The sequence below is a fragment of the Acanthochromis polyacanthus genome, chromosome 17 (assembly GCF_021347895.1).
Source record: "Acanthochromis polyacanthus isolate Apoly-LR-REF ecotype Palm Island chromosome 17, KAUST_Apoly_ChrSc, whole genome shotgun sequence".
In the NCBI taxonomy this organism is placed as follows: domain Eukaryota; kingdom Metazoa; phylum Chordata; class Actinopteri; family Pomacentridae; genus Acanthochromis; species Acanthochromis polyacanthus.
Genome location: NC_067129.1, coordinates 14403966 through 14426734, shown reverse-complemented (window position 1 = coordinate 14426734; position 22769 = coordinate 14403966). Strand labels below are relative to the sequence as shown.

General features: G+C 39.8%; 1 protein-coding gene across 1 annotated transcript in view; it reads right to left on the bottom strand.

Annotated features, from left to right (window-relative positions):
- LOC110962835 (spectrin beta chain, non-erythrocytic 1) overlaps positions 1-22769 on the bottom strand; it is a 56066-nt gene that overhangs the window by 29013 nt on the left and 4284 nt on the right. The window contains 1 exon segment of the mRNA XM_051937216.1: positions 13372-13559. Coding sequence (XP_051793176.1) covers positions 13372-13528 — 157 coding nt within the window. The 5' untranslated portion in view covers positions 13529-13559.

Genomic DNA, 22769 nt, shown 5'->3' with positions numbered 1-22769 from the left:
AAGAATCACTAAACATTTCAAAAGCATATTTGGGCATGTCCAGCCACTTTGAACATGTTTGTGTCTGGCAGTAAGCTGTAAGTATATGTCAGAGCGAGGGAGTAGAATGAGGGCCTGTCTCAGCCAGTGTCCTCTTTACATTCGAAGACACTGGGGTTTAGCTTGCTGCTGCTTTTCTGTTTCACTGTCAAACAAACTTGTGCACTGTTGATAACGATGATTATCAGAAGGTAATCTGAGCAAATATGCCGCCAGACTTAATCCTGTCTGTGAGGCTCACAGTGGCAAGGATCATGTTTGGTGGAAACACAGAGACAGATACACGAACATGGCCTAAGTGGGCCAAGGCTCACAGACATCTGTGAAAGAAAACCACAGATCTGTGCTTCAGAACAACATACTGCATGTGCAATTTAAGAAAAACAATAAGTTTTTATCAGCTGTACCACTGAATTCATTTAATGTTTAGCTGGTATTTGTGGGTACTTAGTCACTTGACACTGATCCAAGAAAGTAATGTTTTACCTTATGTCATGTACCAGAATACAATGTGCTTGTCTAGTCTTGTCTAGCCTTGTCTGAGTTTTGTGGTCACTGCTAAATCAAGGTTTTGTAAACTGAATAACTGGAAAAACATCTCTCACAAATATGTATAACATGCAAATGTGTTTGGGTTTTTTCATTTACTGCCTGTATAGTCTGCTGCATCGAAAAATGCAGTGTTGGTGGGTACATAGTCTAAATCTGCAAACACATTTGAACCCTGTACTGTCAAAAATGTCTTACCATAATGCAACAGCCCTTAAAAAACCTAAAGAGTTTCATTTACTATCTGCAAGCAACGTAACTGAGGTAGAATCATGTCTGGGTGAAAGTTCCCCTGCTAACACACTGTGTAACTAATGTAAAAAAAAAAGGACTGTGTTTATAACACAACAGCCAGTATTTGTCATTGTGACTTTGTTTTTTAGCTGCTAGCATGCACAGCAAATGGTCACTGCCAATCAGTCATCGTGGTCAGCCTCTAACCGCTTACTACTGCACAAATTTACAAAGTGCTAAAAATATCTGACCCTGACTCAAGTTGAACAGAAGCCAGGACTCAACGTAAAGGTAGTCAATCATGTGATAGCTTGATTCATAAACCTGGGTGGGTGGACAGATGTGTGAGCTACATACTGTTTTGACATGTGAATGTAAAGAAAATGAGAGCCATAAAGGGGGGGTGGGGGGTTCATGGGGTTGATTTTTGTTTCCTTGTTTGTTTGCTTGTTTTTTGTAAATTTTTATGTTCATCTATGTGTACACTGTATATGTAATCACTGTGCACTACAAACTGAATAAAAACAAATCTTTGGGAAAAAAAAAAAGGTAGTCAATCACTCGATCTGGTCTCAACAACTCCAAAAATGATTGATTACCACTAATCAATGAAGACTTTGACAAGTGTTTAGTCTATGCAATTATTTAAACCTTCATTTGCCTGCACAAGCTCATCTCACTGACAGAAATGTTTGGTGAGTGTTACTGTATACACAACAGACAGTGGCACAGTACAAGATGTCAGCACTGTTCCTTTCCCACTGACCGTGCCCTGTCACTGATCAAATCTTGACTGTTTGCACATCAGAGACACAGATAAGCATTGATAAGGAGTAAATAGAGATGGACAGACAGGAACTTCCTTTAAATTCAATCTATTAAAGGCTGGTTTGCTTACGTTGCTCAGCGTCTTCTCCATGAATTCTGCATCCCTCCACTGTGTTGCATGACACTGCACTTTGGACTCTCAGTGGCATCATTTTTGTACAGCGGACAAGGAATTACTGTCCATAAATAACTCACCATAGCAAGCACTTCACACAATAGCAACAGCAGGCAAATAGCAGGTTTTGTCCCGTTTTCATTTGCCTTATCATTTACTGCCAAACACTGGGCTATTGTTTTAGAATTTATTCCCAAATATGTACAAAGCTTTCAAAGGAGATAGCAGAAACCTGGAGCAAAACTTCTGATCTCTGCACTGGCTAGTACTCACTGAATGCTGCTAACAATTTCATCTTGTTTCATGTTCTGTCTCAGTCATGTCTTCCACCACAGCCATCGCTGGTTGCCTTCCGAGCTGAGCTAAAATACTGTTGACTCTATAAACTCTATGCAGACTGTCCATAATCAAACTTGAAATTGGGTAACGAGTGCCTCTGGCCAGCCCTTCTTCAAAAGAAGGAGTAAACTACCTCCATCAATCTGTTTTAATGACCTTGGACAGTCTTCACACAAGATTATCACCAAAGGGTAAGTTTGGGGTCACTTAGAAATGTCCTTATATTTGAAAGAAAAGCTTTTTTTCAATGAAGATAACATTAAATTAATCAGAAATACAGTTTGTTAATGTGGTAAATGATTATTCCAGCTGGAAGTGGGTGATTTCTAATGGAATATCTCCATAGGGGTACAGAGGAACATTTCCAGCAACCATCACTCCTGTGTTCTAATGCTACATTGTGTTAGCTGATGGTGTTGAAAGGCTAATTGATGATTAGAAACCCCTTGTGCAATTATGTTAGCACATGGATGAAAGTGTGACTTTGCATGGAAAACATGAATTGTCTGAGTGACCACAAACTTATGAATGGTAGTGCATGTGTGTATATACAGTATAAATGTTGTAAATTCAGAGCAGTCTTAGCCTTAAACTCAGTTTAAGATTTGCTTCGAATAACAGTTTGCAGAAAAGGCGCTAACAATGAATTAAATGTGGTGTACCTAATTTAAATGAAAAGTAAACAATAGTGTGATAAAAGAGCATGTGTATCTGCATATGCACACATTATGTTTGCATTTATCTATATGTGGACATTTTGGTTTGACACTTAACTGCTATGGTCTATATATACTATATATAATTCTGAATTATTATACAACCTGACAACCTTGGACTGAATCCATCCACGATATTAAGATGATAAGACGTCTCCCATTCTTTTCTGCACAGGTGGGAGCATCTGACACACGACGACTATTAAGAATGTGAACACGACAATATACCTGTAGGTTTTAACACAAATTAATACTTTACTGTTAGTGTACAGAGCATAAATGCAAACCTCTAAAGCAGGTTTGCCAATAAATTACTCAAAGAAAAAGGTCTAGAGGGCAAAACACACAACAATGAGAGTCTTACTGGGGCGCGGTACAGATCATCTGCACCTAATGTGGAAGCACCCTGAGGCTCGAGAATCCACAGTCATCAGTCTTGAACCGTTTTGCTGTCTGTGTGAGATTACAGAATAGATCCGAGGCAACCATTGAAGGGATACCATGAAGTGCTTGTCACATTCAGTAGTGAGAGAAAAAACACTCAAACAGTCAAATGCAGTTTGTAAGCTTTGTGGTTGTGGGTTACCATTCTTTCCTGACAAAAGTGGGTGGCTTGAGCTTAGAGTCAACTATGACTATGGTATGGTGTGGTGTGCCATAAACAATGCAAACAATGGGGGCAAACCCTTTCAGAGAAGTTGCAGGAGAAACAGTATTTGTAAATAATGTTTCAGCCACAGGGGTAAAACCGAAGCATGATGTACACAGTAGTTACTTGCAGCTACTTATTGCTACTAAACAAGAAACCAACACTGTACAATGCACGGATAGACTCTAAATCATTTTCCCTCCCTTGGTAGCTGCCTAGACCTGACCAAGAAAACAGTCACTCATTAATAAATTTCCACTGTGGGTCAAAAGTGTTTTTTACACAAGTAATTTCTGCAGGTTTTCTGAATTGTATGCTTTTCATACTTTAAAATAAATTGTAAAACATCCACTATGATTTCCATGTTAGCATTTGTGATAGTACAAGATATTGTACTGTTTACAGCCTACAGTAATGTTCAAATTATTCACTCTTAGTTTACATATTTCTGTGGGAACAAGAATAACTGTGAACCAAAAGGTAACACTTACACACGTGCAAAACAAAGCGAGTAAAGTGCCATGCAGATGCACGTGCTGTGACATTTTCTCCTCATAAAAACGGAACTTCCTTTCCTTTGCTTATGACTTTGAATGCAGTGCTGTGGCAAAACCGCTGCCTTGCCACATGTGGCATGACTTATTCTTAGACCTATAACAGTTGAGGTTGCAAGTATAGAAACTTGCCTCACTTTAACAGGATTACTGCAATGACACAAACTGACAGGGTGAGTAAGATAGAGGCCTCTCTTGCGTTACTGTCCTTTCACCCTTTTCTGAAAGCAATGAACTTCTCCTTTAGCCACATTTCTCTGTGCCATCTGCAGCTGTGGCTGATAATGGGGAAGATAGAGGAGGAGGGGACAGGCCAAGGCCAATCTCACAAGAAAGGAGACATAAACAAGCAACAACTTAGCAATAACATCTGGACACAAAAGGGTGTGAAAAGTAAATAAGACAATAAATGCTCTGAAGTCTCCAAAACTGCACTTTCTTGTTACCCTTCCCACAAGGAAGCTGTCAATATTAGCAAAACTGTACAAACAAAAAAGCCATTTTATGTGCGTGTGTTTGTGTGCGTGTGTGTGCATGTATGGTGACCCTCTCCAAGGTAATGTGACTCTGAGTTACAGCTGGAGGCCACCAGAGTCACTGCTTTCACTAAGAGTTTTAGAAATATTAAATTACAACTATCTATTCAAAGTGTCCTGCTAGACTTGAAACTTGACCAAAATGCAACATTGATATCTTTCATATCAATTCAAACCCTTAAATAAAATATAAGAACAAAAATGCCTCTGACCAAGACAGTCAGGACGATACTGGGCGAAAAAACACACTCTCGTCTTGGTTACTTCTTAATGAGATTTGACTTGACAGATCAAATTGTTTAAACGAAATTACCTGTAGAAAAGCAGCTGTAGACTGACAGCACAAAATTAGACTCTACAGTTTGAAATCAACCACTTCAGAGAAAAAAAAACTGATAAGCTGCAGACTTTCTTTGGACATCTTTTTTGTGTGTTTGTGTGGTTAAATGCCTTGAAGGGAAACAAACCTTTCTTGTTGTGTCAAAGTACTGTCTGTTTGAATAAAGCCATGTTGCTAAAGCTTGCAGAGTGACAGTCCAGCTAAAGTCCACAGCAGACAACTTGCAGTTAGGACAGTGACCCTTTGGACCAGGACCCTATAGTCTGGCTTAACTCTGAACTAAAGTTACAAGATATTTTTCTTGGCACCAAGATCGGGAACTGATGTATAAGGCAATATGAACTTTCACATGGAATTTCTGTATTGCCTTTTACACACAAGGGACACAGTAATACCACATAATGTCATGTGCATATTGTGATTTGAGCAACAAGAAAACATCAAAGTGTCAGGGTAGGCCAAAAAAGACTATTTTAAAAAAAGCAACCCTCCCTCCATCTGTCAGTTGACACAACTCTTAAGGCCCAGTATTATATTGAACTTCTCCCTTGGCCATAATAACCTAGTCATTCAGTTTAATCTATCAGTTAGGTATCATTTAACAGTGGAAAAATGCTAGGTGTGTTCACTGTTTTAATGTTAGACTGCTACTCGGCACGAAAAGCTGCGAGATGAGATTTCTCGTCACTAAGAATACATATTACCAGCCGCTACGGCATGGTAGGTACTGTTTTCACCTTACGAGTCTGTCTGTCTGTGTGCATGTGTCATCATGTCAAAATGTAGTCCTAGAGACACACGCTGTAGCGGGAACTACCACAAAGGCAGTTTTGAACACTACTTCACCGTTCCAGCAGACATCATGATTTAACACAAGGAGGGAGTGACACAAAGAATGAGCCACAAGGGCAGTCAAACTGGAAATACAAGTGGGTGTTGCCAAAATGTGTTTGTGCATCTGGGAATATGCATGTTTGCGAATGTTTACAGCAAACATTATCCAGAACATATCCATGCACATGACTACTACCAACTAGTACCAAAGGGGTATAATATAACCATGACACCTATATTTGTTTTTAATTTTGCTTAAGAGTTTAGCCCAGTCCAGTCTGAAATTACCTCATGTCACAATACTGTAGCTATAGGGATGTGTGAAAAAATGCCATCAGTACTAATTTGCTGACTGATCTCTGACTCCTAAAATTATACAGTCCGTGAAAGTTTTTCTTGCCTGACGAGTTGAGAAAGACATGTAGGTATGTACCCTAAGCTTCTTTATGTGTGATGTTGCATGACTGACTCTGACAATGCTGTAAATCTTGTATATTATTTGAAGAAACCAATATCTTTTCTTTGGATCTTATCTCCTGTTAAGAACATTAGTTCAGACACTGTTGAGGTGAAGACATTTTTGTTCTGCAGACATAACTTCACAGACGTATAGATTCTTTCTGCAGATCACTCTCGTGGCAATCAAAATATTGCTTAATGAGAGATGTGAAATATTGTCGGTCTGCTGCAAGAATGTCAAACATGCTTAGAAAGTAGACCTGCCCCTCAAGCGAACTCAAAGACAGCTCTCTATTTCCAGATGGTAACCAGGGAGGGACCGGAAGCTAGCAAAAGACTGTGATCTTCATACACACTACTGACTGACATGTCAGTTTCGTACACTACTGCACGTATGCACTCAGTGACTGAAGATACTTTACTGAATACATTGTGGCCAATGACTCTAGGCTTTAAAGCTCAATGGAACAGTCCACGTAATAAGACAATAATTCTGCAAACAATATGCATAGTGATCAAACAAAAACCTCTGTACAGCCAAACAAATTCAGCCACACCACAAAAGATGAGAGTAATATTAGTCATGTTCACTGCTATTTGAAAAGTAATGAAGTTTTGAGTTGGCGGTTTCTTTTAAAACAAATCTCACATGTGCTAGCCTAAGATTTTTTCCAGTTACCGCATCATTTCCTGTGTCACAACCAATGACCTAAGTGATTTTTGTCTGCTAGACCTTACAGACCTCACAGGCTTTGGCCAGAGACAGAGCTGTGCATTGTAATAAGATAAGAAAGGACAGGTGGCCCAGTGATCAGGTGCCGGACTGCCTGCTTTAGATCTCAGCTGAAGCCTACCGTGAGTCTACTACAGCTATCCTCATATCCACGTACAGTGCTTAAATAGTACATAACTGTGAGAGAAATTTCTACAACCTCCCACATGCTTAACTATTTGGGGACTCATTTATAACACAAAGCACCTGCTGTAGGACTAGCACTAGCCAAATTTTATTTAATATTTCCTGTTTGAATGAATCAACGGGACGTGTCAAAAGGCAACAGAGCTGACTCTAGAACCAGCTTGTCAGTAATTTTTTAACATTAACAACTGTTTTCATAAGTCACACGTCAAAGAACTTGAGACTCTACCTGTGACGTCAACTACTGAAATATACTTGCACAGGTTAGATAAATAAACCAGTGGGCAAACATAAAATACACATTAATAATTAGAACAAATATTCCTTTTCAATCAAACTGACAGACCAGTATGATTCTTACCTTGTAGCTGTTTAAATCGTCCTTCCAGGATGTTAGAGTATTGCACCTGATTCACAAATGCTGCTGGGGACAAGCAGGGCTCTCTGTCCCTGTGGTCAAACTCCATGGTTGTTTGTCTCAATCTCTGCTAAATATTCCTCTCAGATACAGAATGAATGAGAGCTTTCCTACATAGCACAGCAGGGGCAACTTTAAAAAAAATGTATCGGATCCGTTAGAGGGTTTTCCAAAGAAAAAGTTTTATATATCCAAAATGCCTTGCTTTATCCCTGTCTCTTAGATTCCCTGCTGTGCCTTAATAAGGCACAACACAAGCTTGAAAATGTTGCCGCCTGTTCCTCTCTTCATCTAAAGTATGTCCCACCTTGTCCAATGAAAACACAGAAATGAGTGCAAGAGTGGAGGGTTTTTCAAAGAATCCTTTCAAACAGAACTGCTGAACAAAATGTTCTCTTGTTTCATTTATTTCACCACGCCGGTGGCCTCTGAGCAAAGTAAAAAAACCTTTGGTTGTACTCCCTCGTGGTTCTGGCGAAGAAACCCTGTGTATTCCTTCCCTCCAAACTGTGAACAGGCATTTGCTGGAGCAGAGTGGAGCAGAGCACAGCAGAGCAAGCTAACCGGCTACGGTTGGATAGCTGTGTAAACAAAGCCTGCTGTGCAGTCTGAAAATTGTGTCATTTGCATAAGGTGTGTTTGAGGGAGGAGCACAAAGGAAGAACATGGCAGAAGGATAGGAGGAGGGAGGAGGTGTAGAGGTGGACTAAACCATTACAGTCTTTTGCTCAGTGTAGCTTGAGGTGGATTATCTAACTCCACCTTAATTCCAGGGAGCACCGGGGTGTGGCCTGCCAAGAAGGTGCATCACGAAAGTCTCCATTAGATTGCACGGTCTTATCCCTGCGTGGTTTCTTCTTATTTCTATCACTCTCTAAGACAGCATTTGATCTCCCCTTTTCTGCACATGGGGGCTGCCTCACAGTAAGGCGTTAAGACAGGAAGGAAGTTGTTGAGAAAGTCTCAGATACACAACAAGCACTTTCCTGCCTGAACAAGATTTTAAATTGTCAACTTGTGTGTGTGTTTATCAGCAGATGGTGAGGCAGGAGCGGAAGTGAGTCATTATCTGTCTAAAACAATTATAGAACTATATTGTTTTAACACGTTTTATGTCGTACTAGATTAGGAACGAGTGTGTAAATGATGATGTGAAGGAAACCGTATTTCTTCTTGTTCATGTCATTGTGGGATTTTCCCTCTCAGATTAAGAAACCGTTTGCAAACACGAGAGGAAAAAGTGCTGAGAAGTTGCAAAATAAGTGTTTCTACTAAATCAATGAACAAAGGCACACCATTTCATCACAACAGTAATTATAGCCTTTTAGTGCATACTTTTCTCGAGCACGTTTATGTGCTATGTTCCAACACTAATAAGAAATCAGTAATATTTCACATTTATGTAAAGCATACTAAAATTACTTTAGACAAAAACGGTGCATTAAAATAAAAGTCTAAAAAAAATGTAAATGTAACTAACATTTAATGAAAGATTTATTATTTCTTGCAGCTAAATTAACACCCTGAAAATATAACTATAAGGCAAAGTTACAGATTCAATAAATGCCTGAGCAAGAATTACACAAGACTGCAAACACAGTAAGGACTAAGGTCGTAGCCTTTCTTCTGAGAGGATGGCTTTTTGGTCTGGTCAGGGGGCTCATTATTTTCTGTGTTTGTCCCGATGAGCTGGCAGCATCTGGATGGGTCTCACTGGAGGACTAAATGCCCCAGGCTCTCTGCGACTGGGTGTTTATGGAGGAGGACTGGCCTAATGAGATCCAAAGCGGACACACTTCCTTCTGAGGAACAGATGCTATGCTATGGTCACATGCAGTGACAAAACTAGTAAACCACAGTGAGATCTATTTAGGATCCCATTGGGGATACATCAAACATGGCAATCCTATTTAACATGAGACACAGATGTGATAGTGAGACTGTATGTCTGGCATATCCTTCTTAACACATCATGTGAAGGATGTTTCCTCCCTATGCCATCCATCAATAGGGTGTATTATTCTGTAAACATACTGAACAGCTACTTTATTAATCTTATATGTAAGCAAACAGAGACAAAAATCGGTCAAAAGGAAATGTGGGAGAAACTCCTGTATTGAGCACAGTGCAATTAATGATTATTAATGATGGCCTGGTGTAGTAAATGAACCCAGACAAAAAAAAAAGAGGAAAAGATAGAAGCTGTTGTGGGAGTAAGCACTATCAGAAGGAGGGAAAAAAGCAAAGATCTATTGCTCAGCATATAAATTTTATCCATCTCAGAGCCCAACCCCTTCTAAGGACACAGGGGAGGCTAGACCAAAATCCAAACACTGGCAGCAAATATCTGATCTGAGGGGAAATCCCCCTGGAGCAAGTAAGGTTCAATTCTCATGAGAGGCCCACAGTCAATCAGCTTAGTCCTGGTGTCTGCAAACGAGGCCAAATGTATGAGTAAATTAGTATAATATTTTATTATTACACAAATGCTCAAGTCCTCAAGCTTTTAGTTCATTATATATACATGAAATATGACTGCATGGTCTGAATTTATTCCAGATTTAAATGGCTTCTGTTGTCTATGATAATGTGAATATATTGCAAACAATAACTGTTAAAAGAAGACATGGATACTTTTTTTAAAAAAAAAAAAAAAAGCTCTTTCCAACTGTCGAAGGTTTCACAAGTAAATACATGTAACTGTTGAGTGTGGGGCGTTGCTTAAAAAATGCAAATATGCACAGCTTGCCTTGCTACCCACACAGCATAGGAGAGCAGATAAGTGGTTATCTATGCAAATTATTATGATCGAAACTCAGGGGAGGCTCTCTGCTTTGAAACAAGTGGCACCCACTACTGATTCCAACACACTGGAAGATGCAGAAGAGGTGTGAAGTAGAGAATGAGGTAATCAAATTACACAGAAAAAAAAAGCAGAGAGAGAGAGATTGATTGAGAGAGACTGTAAGTGAGAAGCGTAAGTCAGCAGCACCGTACAGAATGCAGTCGGTCTCGTCATTTGGGGATAAGTTGTAAAAGGTGGGCAGGAGTTAAGCCTGGGGGGACATAGCTGCTATAGCACGTCGAAGAATGCGCACATCAAGTCCTCACTTGTTAAACTGAGATGGTATCACTGGCATTCACAAAAGAGTGCACACACGTACACACACCTTATCTACTCTTGTCACACTTATGCAAAAGATATTACGGCATACATTACAGCATAGTATAACATAACACAATTATATGGCGGTAAAAATCTCCTGTATCTTTATTTAAAGTACATTGTGTGCACAGTCAGAAAACAGCCACACCTAAAGTGTGTTTTCTGTTGGCATGAGGAAATGAGTTGGGCTTAATTTGTAAGTGAAATGAGGATTATCTTTCAGAAATACTTTGACTGCAGCGGTGCTGAAAGATCATCAGAGTATGTGGTTTCCGCCCCAAATGTGTGTGTTTCTGCCTGTGTCCCTGTGTGTGTCTTGGGGCCTGCCTGTTGCTCCCCTCTGCTGGGTTCTTTATGACACTGCAACTTGTTTTGACGATCAACATTAGTTTTTATCTGTACAATGTGCAAGCAGGCCTTCAACAGTGTAGTTAAACAAACACACACACACACACGCGCACGCACACACACACACTGGATGTGGATCGAGATTTTAACCTGGGTCACCGTATTTGGAGCTTTCCAACAAAGCCAGGCAGGCATGCATCTGCACTCCTTGGAAGGATGTCAATAGTGTCAAGGGTAGACGAGCAACTTATGAAATGAAGCTGTCATCAAAGTAATATTAGCACTGTGTCAAAAAAATGTGGTCTCTTCAGTAAGGTTGTAGTAAGGCCACCATCTGGGCACAACATGGATTTAAATGCAGAGCGCTCTGGCAAAAAAAGAAGAGAAAGATTAACCTGGCTAAAGTTGCTCTTTGGTGAACTGACTATACAGCTGGCTGGCTTTGTCCTCCTTTTGAAAGTATTTCTGTCTTGCCCTATAAAGAGAGAATTGTGCCTTTTGGGACAGAAAAGAATCCAATCTGTTCCCCAGTCTACAGAAGCTAATTAAATTTTGCACATTGCTGTTAGTGTGTGATTTTGTCTAAGCTGTCATCTGTTCCTCAACTCTTGTTGCATATTTAAAAATGTTATTTTGAAATCTGTTGCCACATTGGCCATAAAATAAGATGCTGTTATTTCTGGTAAATATTGAAAGATTTCTTGAAGTATACTCTAGGACTAAAGAGTTCACAACCCCAACTGTTCTGCTTGAGTGTCATTTTACAGGTTGTGTTGCACATTGTTCCTCATCCTTAATGCCACTCATGGTTTCTGTTTTCTCGTCACAGTGGACAGCATCTCCTGACTACTTCACCACAGAAATAGACAGAATGCAGAAATCTATCAAGCATCCAAGAATTTTGATGTCAAAGTCTGTCATGTTCGAACACGTTGAGGGCAAAAAGAAAGTCTTAAAAATGTCACAGAAAAAAAATAGTAATAGGAGAATTCCTGGAGGTCCCTAACTGGCTGTCAGCAAAAGCTCGACAAAGGAGGAGATCAGTATATAAACACTGCATCCTGTCGATTACCTTTAAAGCACTGACATACATCACTGTAGCATCTGATCTACAAAATTCTATGAACAATTTCAAAGATTTCAATCAAAAGCACTTCTAATTAGGTCTTCCAAAACTATGTAATACCATTATGTTTAATGTAAGACTAAGCAGTATGTTATAATAACAATATTTAATGGAGTACAACCACATCACTGAATTTTGCTTGATGTCTATTTTGCTTGCATATAAGAGAATATTTTTTAAGTCTTGTGACTACAATTTGATCACAACATAATTCCATCACACCATTCTGCTCAGCGTGATTTTATGGAGCCAGCAGTGCAATTTTTCCATCAAGTCATGACCGGAAAATTAGACTGCTTTTCTCTTCTAATCTGCAGTTTGCTTGGCTGCGAAACCAACACACATATTCTTACCCAACTATCGATATTTAATAAGTTGTATTACAAACACCTTTCAAATAATCCCCTCCAGCACAACCACAGCCTCAAAAATGACCGCAGAGCTTAATCAACACCTTACACACAATATTAAGGTGGGGTTTGTATTGGATTGAACATGTTCATGCAAGTGTAGCTAATAAACTGTGCTCAGCATAATTTCATAGTTCTAGTTCTATGAATTAAAAGTTTGACCTATATGAGTCAAAAGAATAATGTTTCAGACAGAACCGGATGTTTGTATATAGGTGTATGCATGTATAAATCAGTAAGTGGTAAAAAGGTGCCTGGTAGCTGTACAGTTTGGCTAGCTACCTGAGGTCCATGACAGCTAAACGTCAGCAAAGAGCCACTGTAGCAGATAATGCTGTTAAAGTTCAGGAACAACATTACTCTGACTACATGCACGTGATAAAGTATATCAGTGATGCTCTGCTCTGTGCATAAATACATTTTAGAGGTGGCAGTAAATACTGACAGACTTCATGGATTGATGAAGTTGCTGTAACAGTACTTCTGAAAATTTTTTCCAGGTGAGAAACTGTTTCCAGCAGCTGAATTAACTTTAAAGTCACTGAACATGTCCTTCCATCATGTAGCTATAAAGATTATTTTGATAGAAACCAATGTGAGACATTAAAAAAGATTACAGGTCATTTACTGTGGAAGACTGCAGCTTCTTTGCTTTCTTTCTTTTGTGTTTTGTCAGACCAATCATTCAGTGGCACTTTTGAGTGAAGTCATTATTCTTTGCTATTTTATTTGTATTCCAAATGCTGACAGAACGTAACCATCTACACCGATGGAGCCTGAAGTGTAACATACCTGCGAGAGCCTTAATGCGTGAGCGTTCAAAGAGGCGTGCTGAACTGTTCTCATTATCCCAGTCAGTCTCTGCTGCCAGGTCCCAGCGGTTGTTGATGTCATTATACTGCTGCTGGATCTCCAGGCTGTCAAAGTCCGTTGGCGAGATTGTGCTCATGGTGTCCAGGCAGGAGGAAAGCACATTCAACCTACAGTTTTGACACAGAAACACAAAAGCATCCAAAGTCAGTGTACACAGCAGGGAGAGAACATTGCATAATACCAGAAGCTTTCCAAAGCTAACCCTTGAAATGTTTCCGAGCTAATGTTTGGAGGATTCAATTTTAGAAACGGAGTCTATTCCTATTTCAGCAGGGGCAAAATGATGCACATCACCCACACTCTTCACACACAGCCTCCCAGCTGCACTCTAGTTTTATATACTCAAATGGCATATGCAAATGTAAGCTACGACAGTACAACGGCCAGCGTCTATAATAGATGGAAACTTTGAGATATGTTCAGGAACTGTCATACAGTCGTTAAGTTAGCCGACCAACAATTGAATAGAAATGTTCCTGTACAGCAAAGAATTCCTGTAATCTAATATTATTCTGACCGTTAATGGCAGAGCAATCCTACTCTACACTAATTAGTTCTTAACCTGTGCATGCACAATTAAGCTATACCAACACACACTAAACCAAGCAAACAAATCCACTGCACACATGAATCAGCAGTACAAGCACACACACCCCCATGCCACAGTAGGCCTGGGTTGCACTGACACAAATAAAGATAAAAAATGGTTAAACAAGTGCCTCAGCATCTGTATGTATTGTATTATTGCAGCAATATCTGAGAATACCTGTTAATGCCTACACAAGATATCCCACTGAACAAAGTTTGTGACTGAAATTAGTAGAAATGTAATATTAAAACAGGAAGTGACATTCATAAATATCCCTAAAAAATTGAAAAAAAAAATCAAGTCTTTAACACAAATGAAAGACATTTTTTTTAAAAACACAGCATTACAATAATTAGAAAGAGTATAAGCATATGCCTAAACATCAGTATCACCTCATGCTTTGGTGCCAATTCTGTACTACTAATTCACAGAACTAGACCGCTTGTATGGTGTTCTTGCTAGCTGCCACTAATATTTCCTCACATGATAAGCTTGTGGCATGCATGGGCATCCTTGGGCATATGCAAGTAGTGCATGGTATGAACAGCAAGAGGACGTCATCAAAATATCGCCTTACAGCCCAACACTGGTAAGGCGAAATTATTGAGCTGTTGTCCTTGCATCCCTGCTCACCATGCAACATCGCTCAGAAGAACCTGCTGTTTGTACAGATTCAGCATCCAGTAATAAAAACAAGGCTTCCTAATATGGCAACAATCAATACTTCATACACAAGCAGGTCAGTCCCACTCAATTTCTCCAGCTGGTTGAGTATCAGATTTTGAGCCAGGAGCAAATGCATGTTCTTCTCTATTCAGTGTATTGCATGTAACAATTATTCAAAGGAAAATGGTTCAAATTCTTGTATGACTGCATAAGAAATATTTTACTCTGATGGTAATATTTGTACACATACTTGGGCTGGCTATTACAGACAGGCAACAATTGCAAATACAAAAAAATCTCTACACCCCATTGTATTATACATCAAAAACATCATATTTTTGCCAAACATTAATAGTTTGATGATACTGATGAATCCTCAACATCACACAGAGCAAATAGACAATATGCAATAGCATGACATGTTGTCAGTAACAGTGTGCTATTGTTGACAATTCCACACGAATGTGTTAAAAAAATGCACACAACAAACTGCATGTAACCAGACAGATCTCGACTTTGCTATTGTACTACGCACTGAGACACAATAGGGGACCTACATTAAGATTAAGCCCCCTGCCAGAGAGACCCATTAACTTACTGAGGTCATGTGCTTAAGAGCATTGAACAGATTAATGGATGATGTTCAGTAGTCAGTTTGCTGCTAATACCTGCTAGTTTGTCTTTTGTTGTGTCTACTAGCTGTCGCAGGCTTTAACAGTAAGCTAGGGCATGGTGACAGTGAGGAAAAGAGGTAGAAAACTGGTGGGTCGTTGCAGGCAGTATTTCTATAGTAAGCATGAGCAGACTGCCAACTCTGTCTTTTGGTTCAATATGCAGTTTATGTATTTAACGATGCAAACAGCAGTCCTCCAGTTTTTAGTAATACAACATAGTTTGTCATTGTCTTGCTAAAGCTAGCATTAATGGTGCCTTAAAAGATGTGCAAGTTATCCATCCCATGTGCACTAACATACCCAAATGTCCTCACAGATGCTGACGAAGCAAATGAGTGTTGATAACAAGTAAAATGGTTGCTCTTCAGCCTACAAGATGCTGCGTCCATGATTTCCAAAGACAATTTTCTTCTTTGCCACAGTCCATCTTAGATGAGTCAGAACTCCATCAAGGCAGCAGAATTCCTGGATCTTGTTCACATGTGCAGCAAACTGTACAAATGTAGCTACTTACAATGGTTTTTGGAAGTGTCCCTGTGCACATGCAGCGATTTCCACTACAGAGTCACGTCTGTTTTTAATGCGGTGCCGCCTAAGGGCCCACAGACCACGGCCATTCAAAAGCAGCCTGCCTTGGCCTTGTTCCTAGTCTACAGGGATTTTGCTGTGTTCTCTGAATCATTTGATGATACTGTCTATTGTAGATGTAGAAATCCCAAACTCTCCAATTTTTTTTGCAGTTTTACATTGAGAATTATTCTTAAATTGTTACACTATTTTCCCACGCAGTCTTCAACAATGTAGTTAACTCTTCCCCATTGTTACTTCCAGAAGATTCAGCCTCTCTGGGAGGCTATTTTATACCCAGTAATGTTACTGGTCTGTTGCCAAGTAACCTAATTAGCTGTGAGATTTTTCACTAGGTGTTTTTTTCTTTATTGCAAAGATTTTTCTGTCGTTGGAGCTTCTGTCTCAATTTTTTTTTAAATGTTTTCCTGGCATCAAACTCAAAATTAGCACATTTATAAATATAAATACATATTTGATATGCTGTCTTTGCTCAAATTTCAACAAACCATAGGTGTGAATGATTTGCAAATCACTGTATTCTGTTTTTATCTGTATTTTACCCAGCATTCCAAGCCATTTTGGAAATGGGATTATATAAACTTTGCTCAACATGCCTGACATGATGTGTTTTGTTTAGTCTGTGTTAGAATATACTGTGCTACAGTGAGAAGAGCAGAGGAAAAGGCTTGACATCAGGGAAAAAACAAGACAATTCTCTAGAGGAAACTAAGTGGGCTAGCGGAGTAGCATAACACCCATTAATGAGGTTATATATTCTTTTTCTGTTCTTTTTCCTTCAGGTCTGACTAACGAGCATAACAGCTGATGGCAGAGATTTATCTAGTTGAATGTAAAGCTGTCTGTAATGCGCATGCTAGGACCATTCTTGGACTAGTCATGCCATGCCGAGTCAATGCATCGCTTAAATCAAACCTGAAAATCAATAACAGACAGCTGCCAGAACCAATCAATAGTGTACACTTCTTGGGTACAGAATGATTGGGTCTATACATAGTACACTCCTTCCATCATTAAGTGCAAAAAACGCATAAAAGACAAGCAATAGCATTGGTGAGCAGAGTATTAAAAAGGCTGAAAGCTTAACTTCAACATCAGTTTGTAGCACTTTGTAGGCTTTTTTGTCTTAAAACTGGAAGGACCACGTTCACTTAAAGTTATTAGCCATAGCTGTATAGAACGGAAGCGATTTACTCTGAGCCAAATTATTCATTCAGGCATTTGTATTGTACTTTCTTGGCAATAATGTTTTGTTTTATGTTTTTTTTTTTTTTTTTTGCAAATTCCGCATTTATTGGATAGTTTACTGTTGATAAAGCCAGTAAACAAACAAGAAAGAGGGAGATGAAATAAAACAATGATTGATTTATGTGTATGCAATCTAACTAAATTAAGCCACCAGGATGCTTTTGTTGATTTTGCTGAAATCATACACAGGTGATTCTGCTGTGCAGTACAACAACTACTTCACCATTACCCATCACATCAAAACCATACAAGTCAAATAGGTCGCACAGATCCTTGCTATAAAAAACAAAAGAAAAAACAAACAAAAAACAAAAGCTTGGCCAATCCTATTAGTGCTAGATTAAGAAGTGGCTTGGAATAGAAACTAAATGCAGGGATTAGAGAAGAAGGCAGAATAACGCCTCCACATTGCCCCCCGACCTGTCACCTCTATTCACTAGCACCCCAGGCCTCGGCAAGTGCCTTCAAGCCACTCACTGTGCAGAGGCGGTCTAATAGCATGCTTATTCTCAAATGCGGAACCATTTCTAGGCTGAAAAGACACAAATATTCAAAGCACTATTACACGGGCAGTCATCGATTCACAAATTTCACTCTTTCAAGTTGATACCTTCTTCATAACCATGCCAAATTATCTGGAATATGAAAAAAAGAGAAAAGAAACCATAACATCTGCAGGCCTACACCGTGCAACCAACTGTGGTGTGGTGCAGCAGAGAAAGAGTTAAGTGGTAAGATTTGAACATACGTCACAGCATGGAAGCAAGAGCCACGCCGCCACACACCATCCAGAGCGGGCCTTGCAGTGATACAGTCTGTGGCAATCTGTTTGTGGGAGTGGACCGGGGTGGGGGCAGGACCAGTGAGGTCACAAGAGTCTAGCAGTGGCAAACGAGGGGCAATCCTCCTCTTGTTGTGGGTAGGAGGAGGCTAAGCTCAGTGTCTGAACTAATCACTCCTCAATGGATCAGACAAACAATCCCCTGACCTACTATGATACAACCTACTGCGCTCATCCTCCTGCACACAACACGGTGTGGCATAAAAACCGCACACACAAGCTGAGCTGACCTATTACACAGTACCACCACCAACATGTACACACACCGTGCTTCTAAAAGCCCAACGCACAAATCCACCCACTCAGCATGCAGCCATACGCTATCAGCATTCAGCACACAAAGTGGGTCGGCCCAACACCTACAATCATTTCAGCCTATGTGATGAGCAATTGCCTACCCATAGTCCAGACAGAAATCGGATCAGAGATAGACAAGAAAACCTAAACTGTAACTTCCGTACAAAGCTACAAGGCACAGAGAAGCTCAAACCTTCAGGAGACATCAGAAGTTATCCCCAAAGCTAGCACTAGGCAACATCCAACAACAAAGCCCTTATCAGAAAAAAAAAGACACAGACAGATGAGTAGACAGATGTGGCACAAAAAGGGGGCATAAAAGAGGTTCCATGAAAGGAAATCCCCCCAAGCTAATCCACAGATACACAACAAAAGCCACACACTAATGTAATGAAAGAGTGTGAATCTGTCACGTATCCTTCATATGTCAATATGTCTTTGAAAAATGACTGGACAATTACTAGGGCAATCAAGACAAAAATAATAATTACCTGCTATAACAGCATAGTAGGGTTGTGTCAACAGAAACAAAAGTGAAGGGAGTACCTTTTCTGTACTGTTGTGAAGGTGTGGCTTACATGAAAACTAACCTGCTAAACTATGTTTTCTAAACTGAAAATAGAAAAGCAGGACATGCATCGCAAGACTATGACTGCTCAGGAAAATATCGCTTCTGAAAATGGGAAGATTGGAAGTAGGGCAGATAGGAATGCCCCCAGGCTAAAGCCCAGCTTCTGACTGGGCAGACACACATCAGGCTATCGCTCACAAGAGAATGACACCGGGTAGGAAAGCAGGGCAGAGCCGGCGGCATGACAGGCAGCGCCACCACCTCTTTCTTTCTCGCTCTCCGTCATCCCCTCCTCCCTTCCCAGAGCTGCTTCCCTTCGCCCAGCTGGTCTGTTTGTCACCGCACCCGTTAATCAGGGAGAGAGGGAAAGAGGAGTAGAGCCCACAATCAGTCACCCGCAGGGAATTAGGCCTGTGCACATTAGCCAGCCACACTTCCACCGTGCACCAGGGGAATAGGGTGGACACATACCACACACACACACAACCACTCCCTGTAACACCAAACAAAAGGAGCCTTGCCATATAATTCCTACCAAAAGCCACAGTACACTACTAGCATTCAAAATACTAAAATACAATCTGTAAAATATCCTTCTTCAGTCAATATGCATTGGAAGAATTAATAAAATTAAAGAAAACAACTGTCTGATTCTGGCTGCATTATGAGCATAAAGCAGTCATGAGATTCGCATATACATATTTCAGCTCAAGTTCAGGTGGCACTCCTGTAGCGGCCTAAGTCAACCTGCCCGTGACACTCCGATGAGGCTGGAGGGTGGGCAGGCAGATCCCAAAATGCAGCACACAAAGCCTGCCCCGCCAAACTGGCCCCACACAATGGAGGAGTCAGCAGAGAGTTGAGGCCAGCCGTTCAAGCCTTTCCTGTTTGCAGAGATGAGGCAGCCAGAGGCACATATGCATCAGAGGCCCCTCCACAGGCTGCTGATCCTGGCCTGAATGCCCTGCTGAATAGGACAGCAGCGGTCCTTTGTTGACCTGTAGCATCACATTCATCAAACACTCAAGCGGCCAGCGTGCCCTCCGCACATCGATGGAGACATGTTACTTTGGTTTTTGAAGCCGGCACTGAATACATCCATCCATTATTTCTACAAAAAATAAATCAAAAATCAGAAAAGGGCTCCTAAATTTAGCTAAATGCATTATATCAAGAAGTCAAATTGGAAATTAAATAACACTACGTTGAAGTATGTTCAATAGAATACAACATTTCTGGAAAATATTTTTGTTCACGAATTCACGCACATCCCTATAGTCATTTAAAATGAAATCAAAATCCATTAGGATTTAAGATGAGAAAAGCACATTTCCCATGACATTATCATCCCCATACAGCTCAAATGACTGCTGTGTAATATGAATGAAATTTCAGGAGCAGATCATGCATCCCCGTGCCCTAAATAGTCTTCAGTAGCGTCATAGTCCAGCGCATCACAGGTGAGTGGGCGGCACAAGCTGCACTTGTTTATCACTTTAACAAGTCTTACAGCAGAACATACCATGCATTTTAGAAATACTTGGAGATATAGTACAGATTTACAGGTCTATTGACGTTCAATGGCAATTAAGGCCCATCCACAGCATTGCGTCTCAATAACAGTATGAATATAGAGCAAAGTTATTGTGTTTGGTTGCTGTTCCTGTCCTGGGCTTAGACAGTGCTTCTAAATAAATCTGGCTGGAAGTCAAAGTAGAAGCATCAATTTCCAGGGCTGTCAGAAATCCAAATTAAAAACATCAGAGAATTAAATATTCATGGAGATCAGGCTCATCCACTGTGGACTGGCTCTTGTCATTTCTAAATACACAAGGGCTAGTGCAGACATAAGCACAGTCAGCATGTCTGTACATCTGCTCCTGTGTGTGTGACGATGCATGGTGCCATCTTATTTATATCAGATACATACCACTGAAATTACCTATAACAACACAGGAAGCTTTTTTAATTGATGGACAATGTAAAGCACCTGACACCAACAAAACCATTCAACCAAGACATGAATATGGACCTAAAAGTAAAGCTACATTATAAACCCAACACAATGTCCTGCTTGTTCTTAAACTAACCTTAAGCAATTTCCCCTCAGGGATCAATAAAGTATTTATGATTCTGAACCCAACTTGGCAATATAAGCTCATTTTGTTGACAAAGTAGAAAACAGCCTACATTTCAAGTCTGAGGGAGCATTTAAATCACCAGGTTGGTGTTCCTTGTAGTAGTGGTGTCAAACAGCTGCTGTTTGAAATGCTTTGAAATGACGTGTGACTTCTGAGCCTTCATTTAGTAAATTGCAACCTTTGGTGAAATGTGCTCACTTCAGGCAAAAGGTAGTGTTACTTAACCCTAAAAAGGCAGAGACTGATGAAATGAACACAAAAAGGGATGATATTATTATTATGCTTAGAGTCAGATAATTAAAAATAAATGTTTTTTTTAATCTAAGTAGTAAAATGCTGCCCAATCCAGCATTGTCTGGCATAACTCTACGACTTGAATTGGCAGTGGGATATTTTACTTTCAGATTTCTGAGGGGGTGTTGCAACATTTTCGACCTTGTGAAGCACAGGTGCAGCAGTTGCTCAGAATTTCTATCTCTGCATGCAAAGTCCTCCCACACAAAGGTCACTGAACAAAGTCGTTCCAATGGCCTAATCTTTAAAATGGATATCTATCCATGAACAGCATGCCAGATATATAGTTTTAGTAGTACATAATGTGGCATGAATACAAAAAAAAAAAGAAAAATCAGGTATGTTTAGATGGTTGCGTGGCGATGGCATCCTGTTATATGAGTTTTCTCTACATTTTCAACATTGTTTGACATAGACAAAACAAATGGGCTGTCCTCTTTTTAAACGATGGGGCTTTTAGCTGTGTTTGTGATTCCAACTTTGACAGTTCCACAGTTATCATAGTGTCGCTCCCTTGTAATTTTTCAGTTGCCTGTCTAACTTTAAAGTTCATAGGCTCAGAGTCATTTTAAGGATATCAAAGTAAAAAATAGGAAACTAATTTTATGCAGGCAAAATATTTTCATAAAATAACGCTAATATGAATGTAATTTATTGCAATAAGTATGAAAAAAAAGAGAACGAGGTCAGTGCAGCCCATTTAAACACCCATCCTTTAAAGCATGTGCTAGGCCTGAATACCAAATATCGTTTATCTCTGAACTGTAAATGCTATTAAAGCAATCAAATACCTTTCGATCAGCTGCACTCACTGGTTACTGTTCAATTATAGATAGAAGATAATTTTACATGTATATTAATGGCACTTAAACACTTAATGCATATTTTATGCAGACGACACAGTTTCTCATTATAGTTCCCTAGTTCGAAAAATGAAACAAAAAGAAATCTTACGTTTCATAAAATAAGTTACAGCTAGTTGGAGATCATTTTCATGATCTGCAAGATGCTTTGTCTGAAAGATGCTGGAAAATGCTAATCATGCTGTTGACCTACTTTGTAAAATTCTGAAAATAAACTGGCAGGTTGTGGTGACTGAAAACCTCAAATCTAACGCCAGAATGTCAGATTTTCAAGAACAAAGTTAAAACAGTGTTAGCCTTTTCCTGACAAGCATTCCTGAACCCGTAAAAACCTATTAACCAAGACTGGACATTATTTATCTTTTTTATGTAGTTTATTTTTCCAAAGCTTTGTCTCCATTCTCTGCCCAACAAACAGATTTTAAAAAGACCTCAGGTTATCCTCAATGTCAATTTTGGTCTCTACAACAGAGCTTTGCTTTCAGTGCGTTTGTATAAAAAACACTGGACAAATTAAGGCAGGAAAAAGCACAATAACTGCCCAT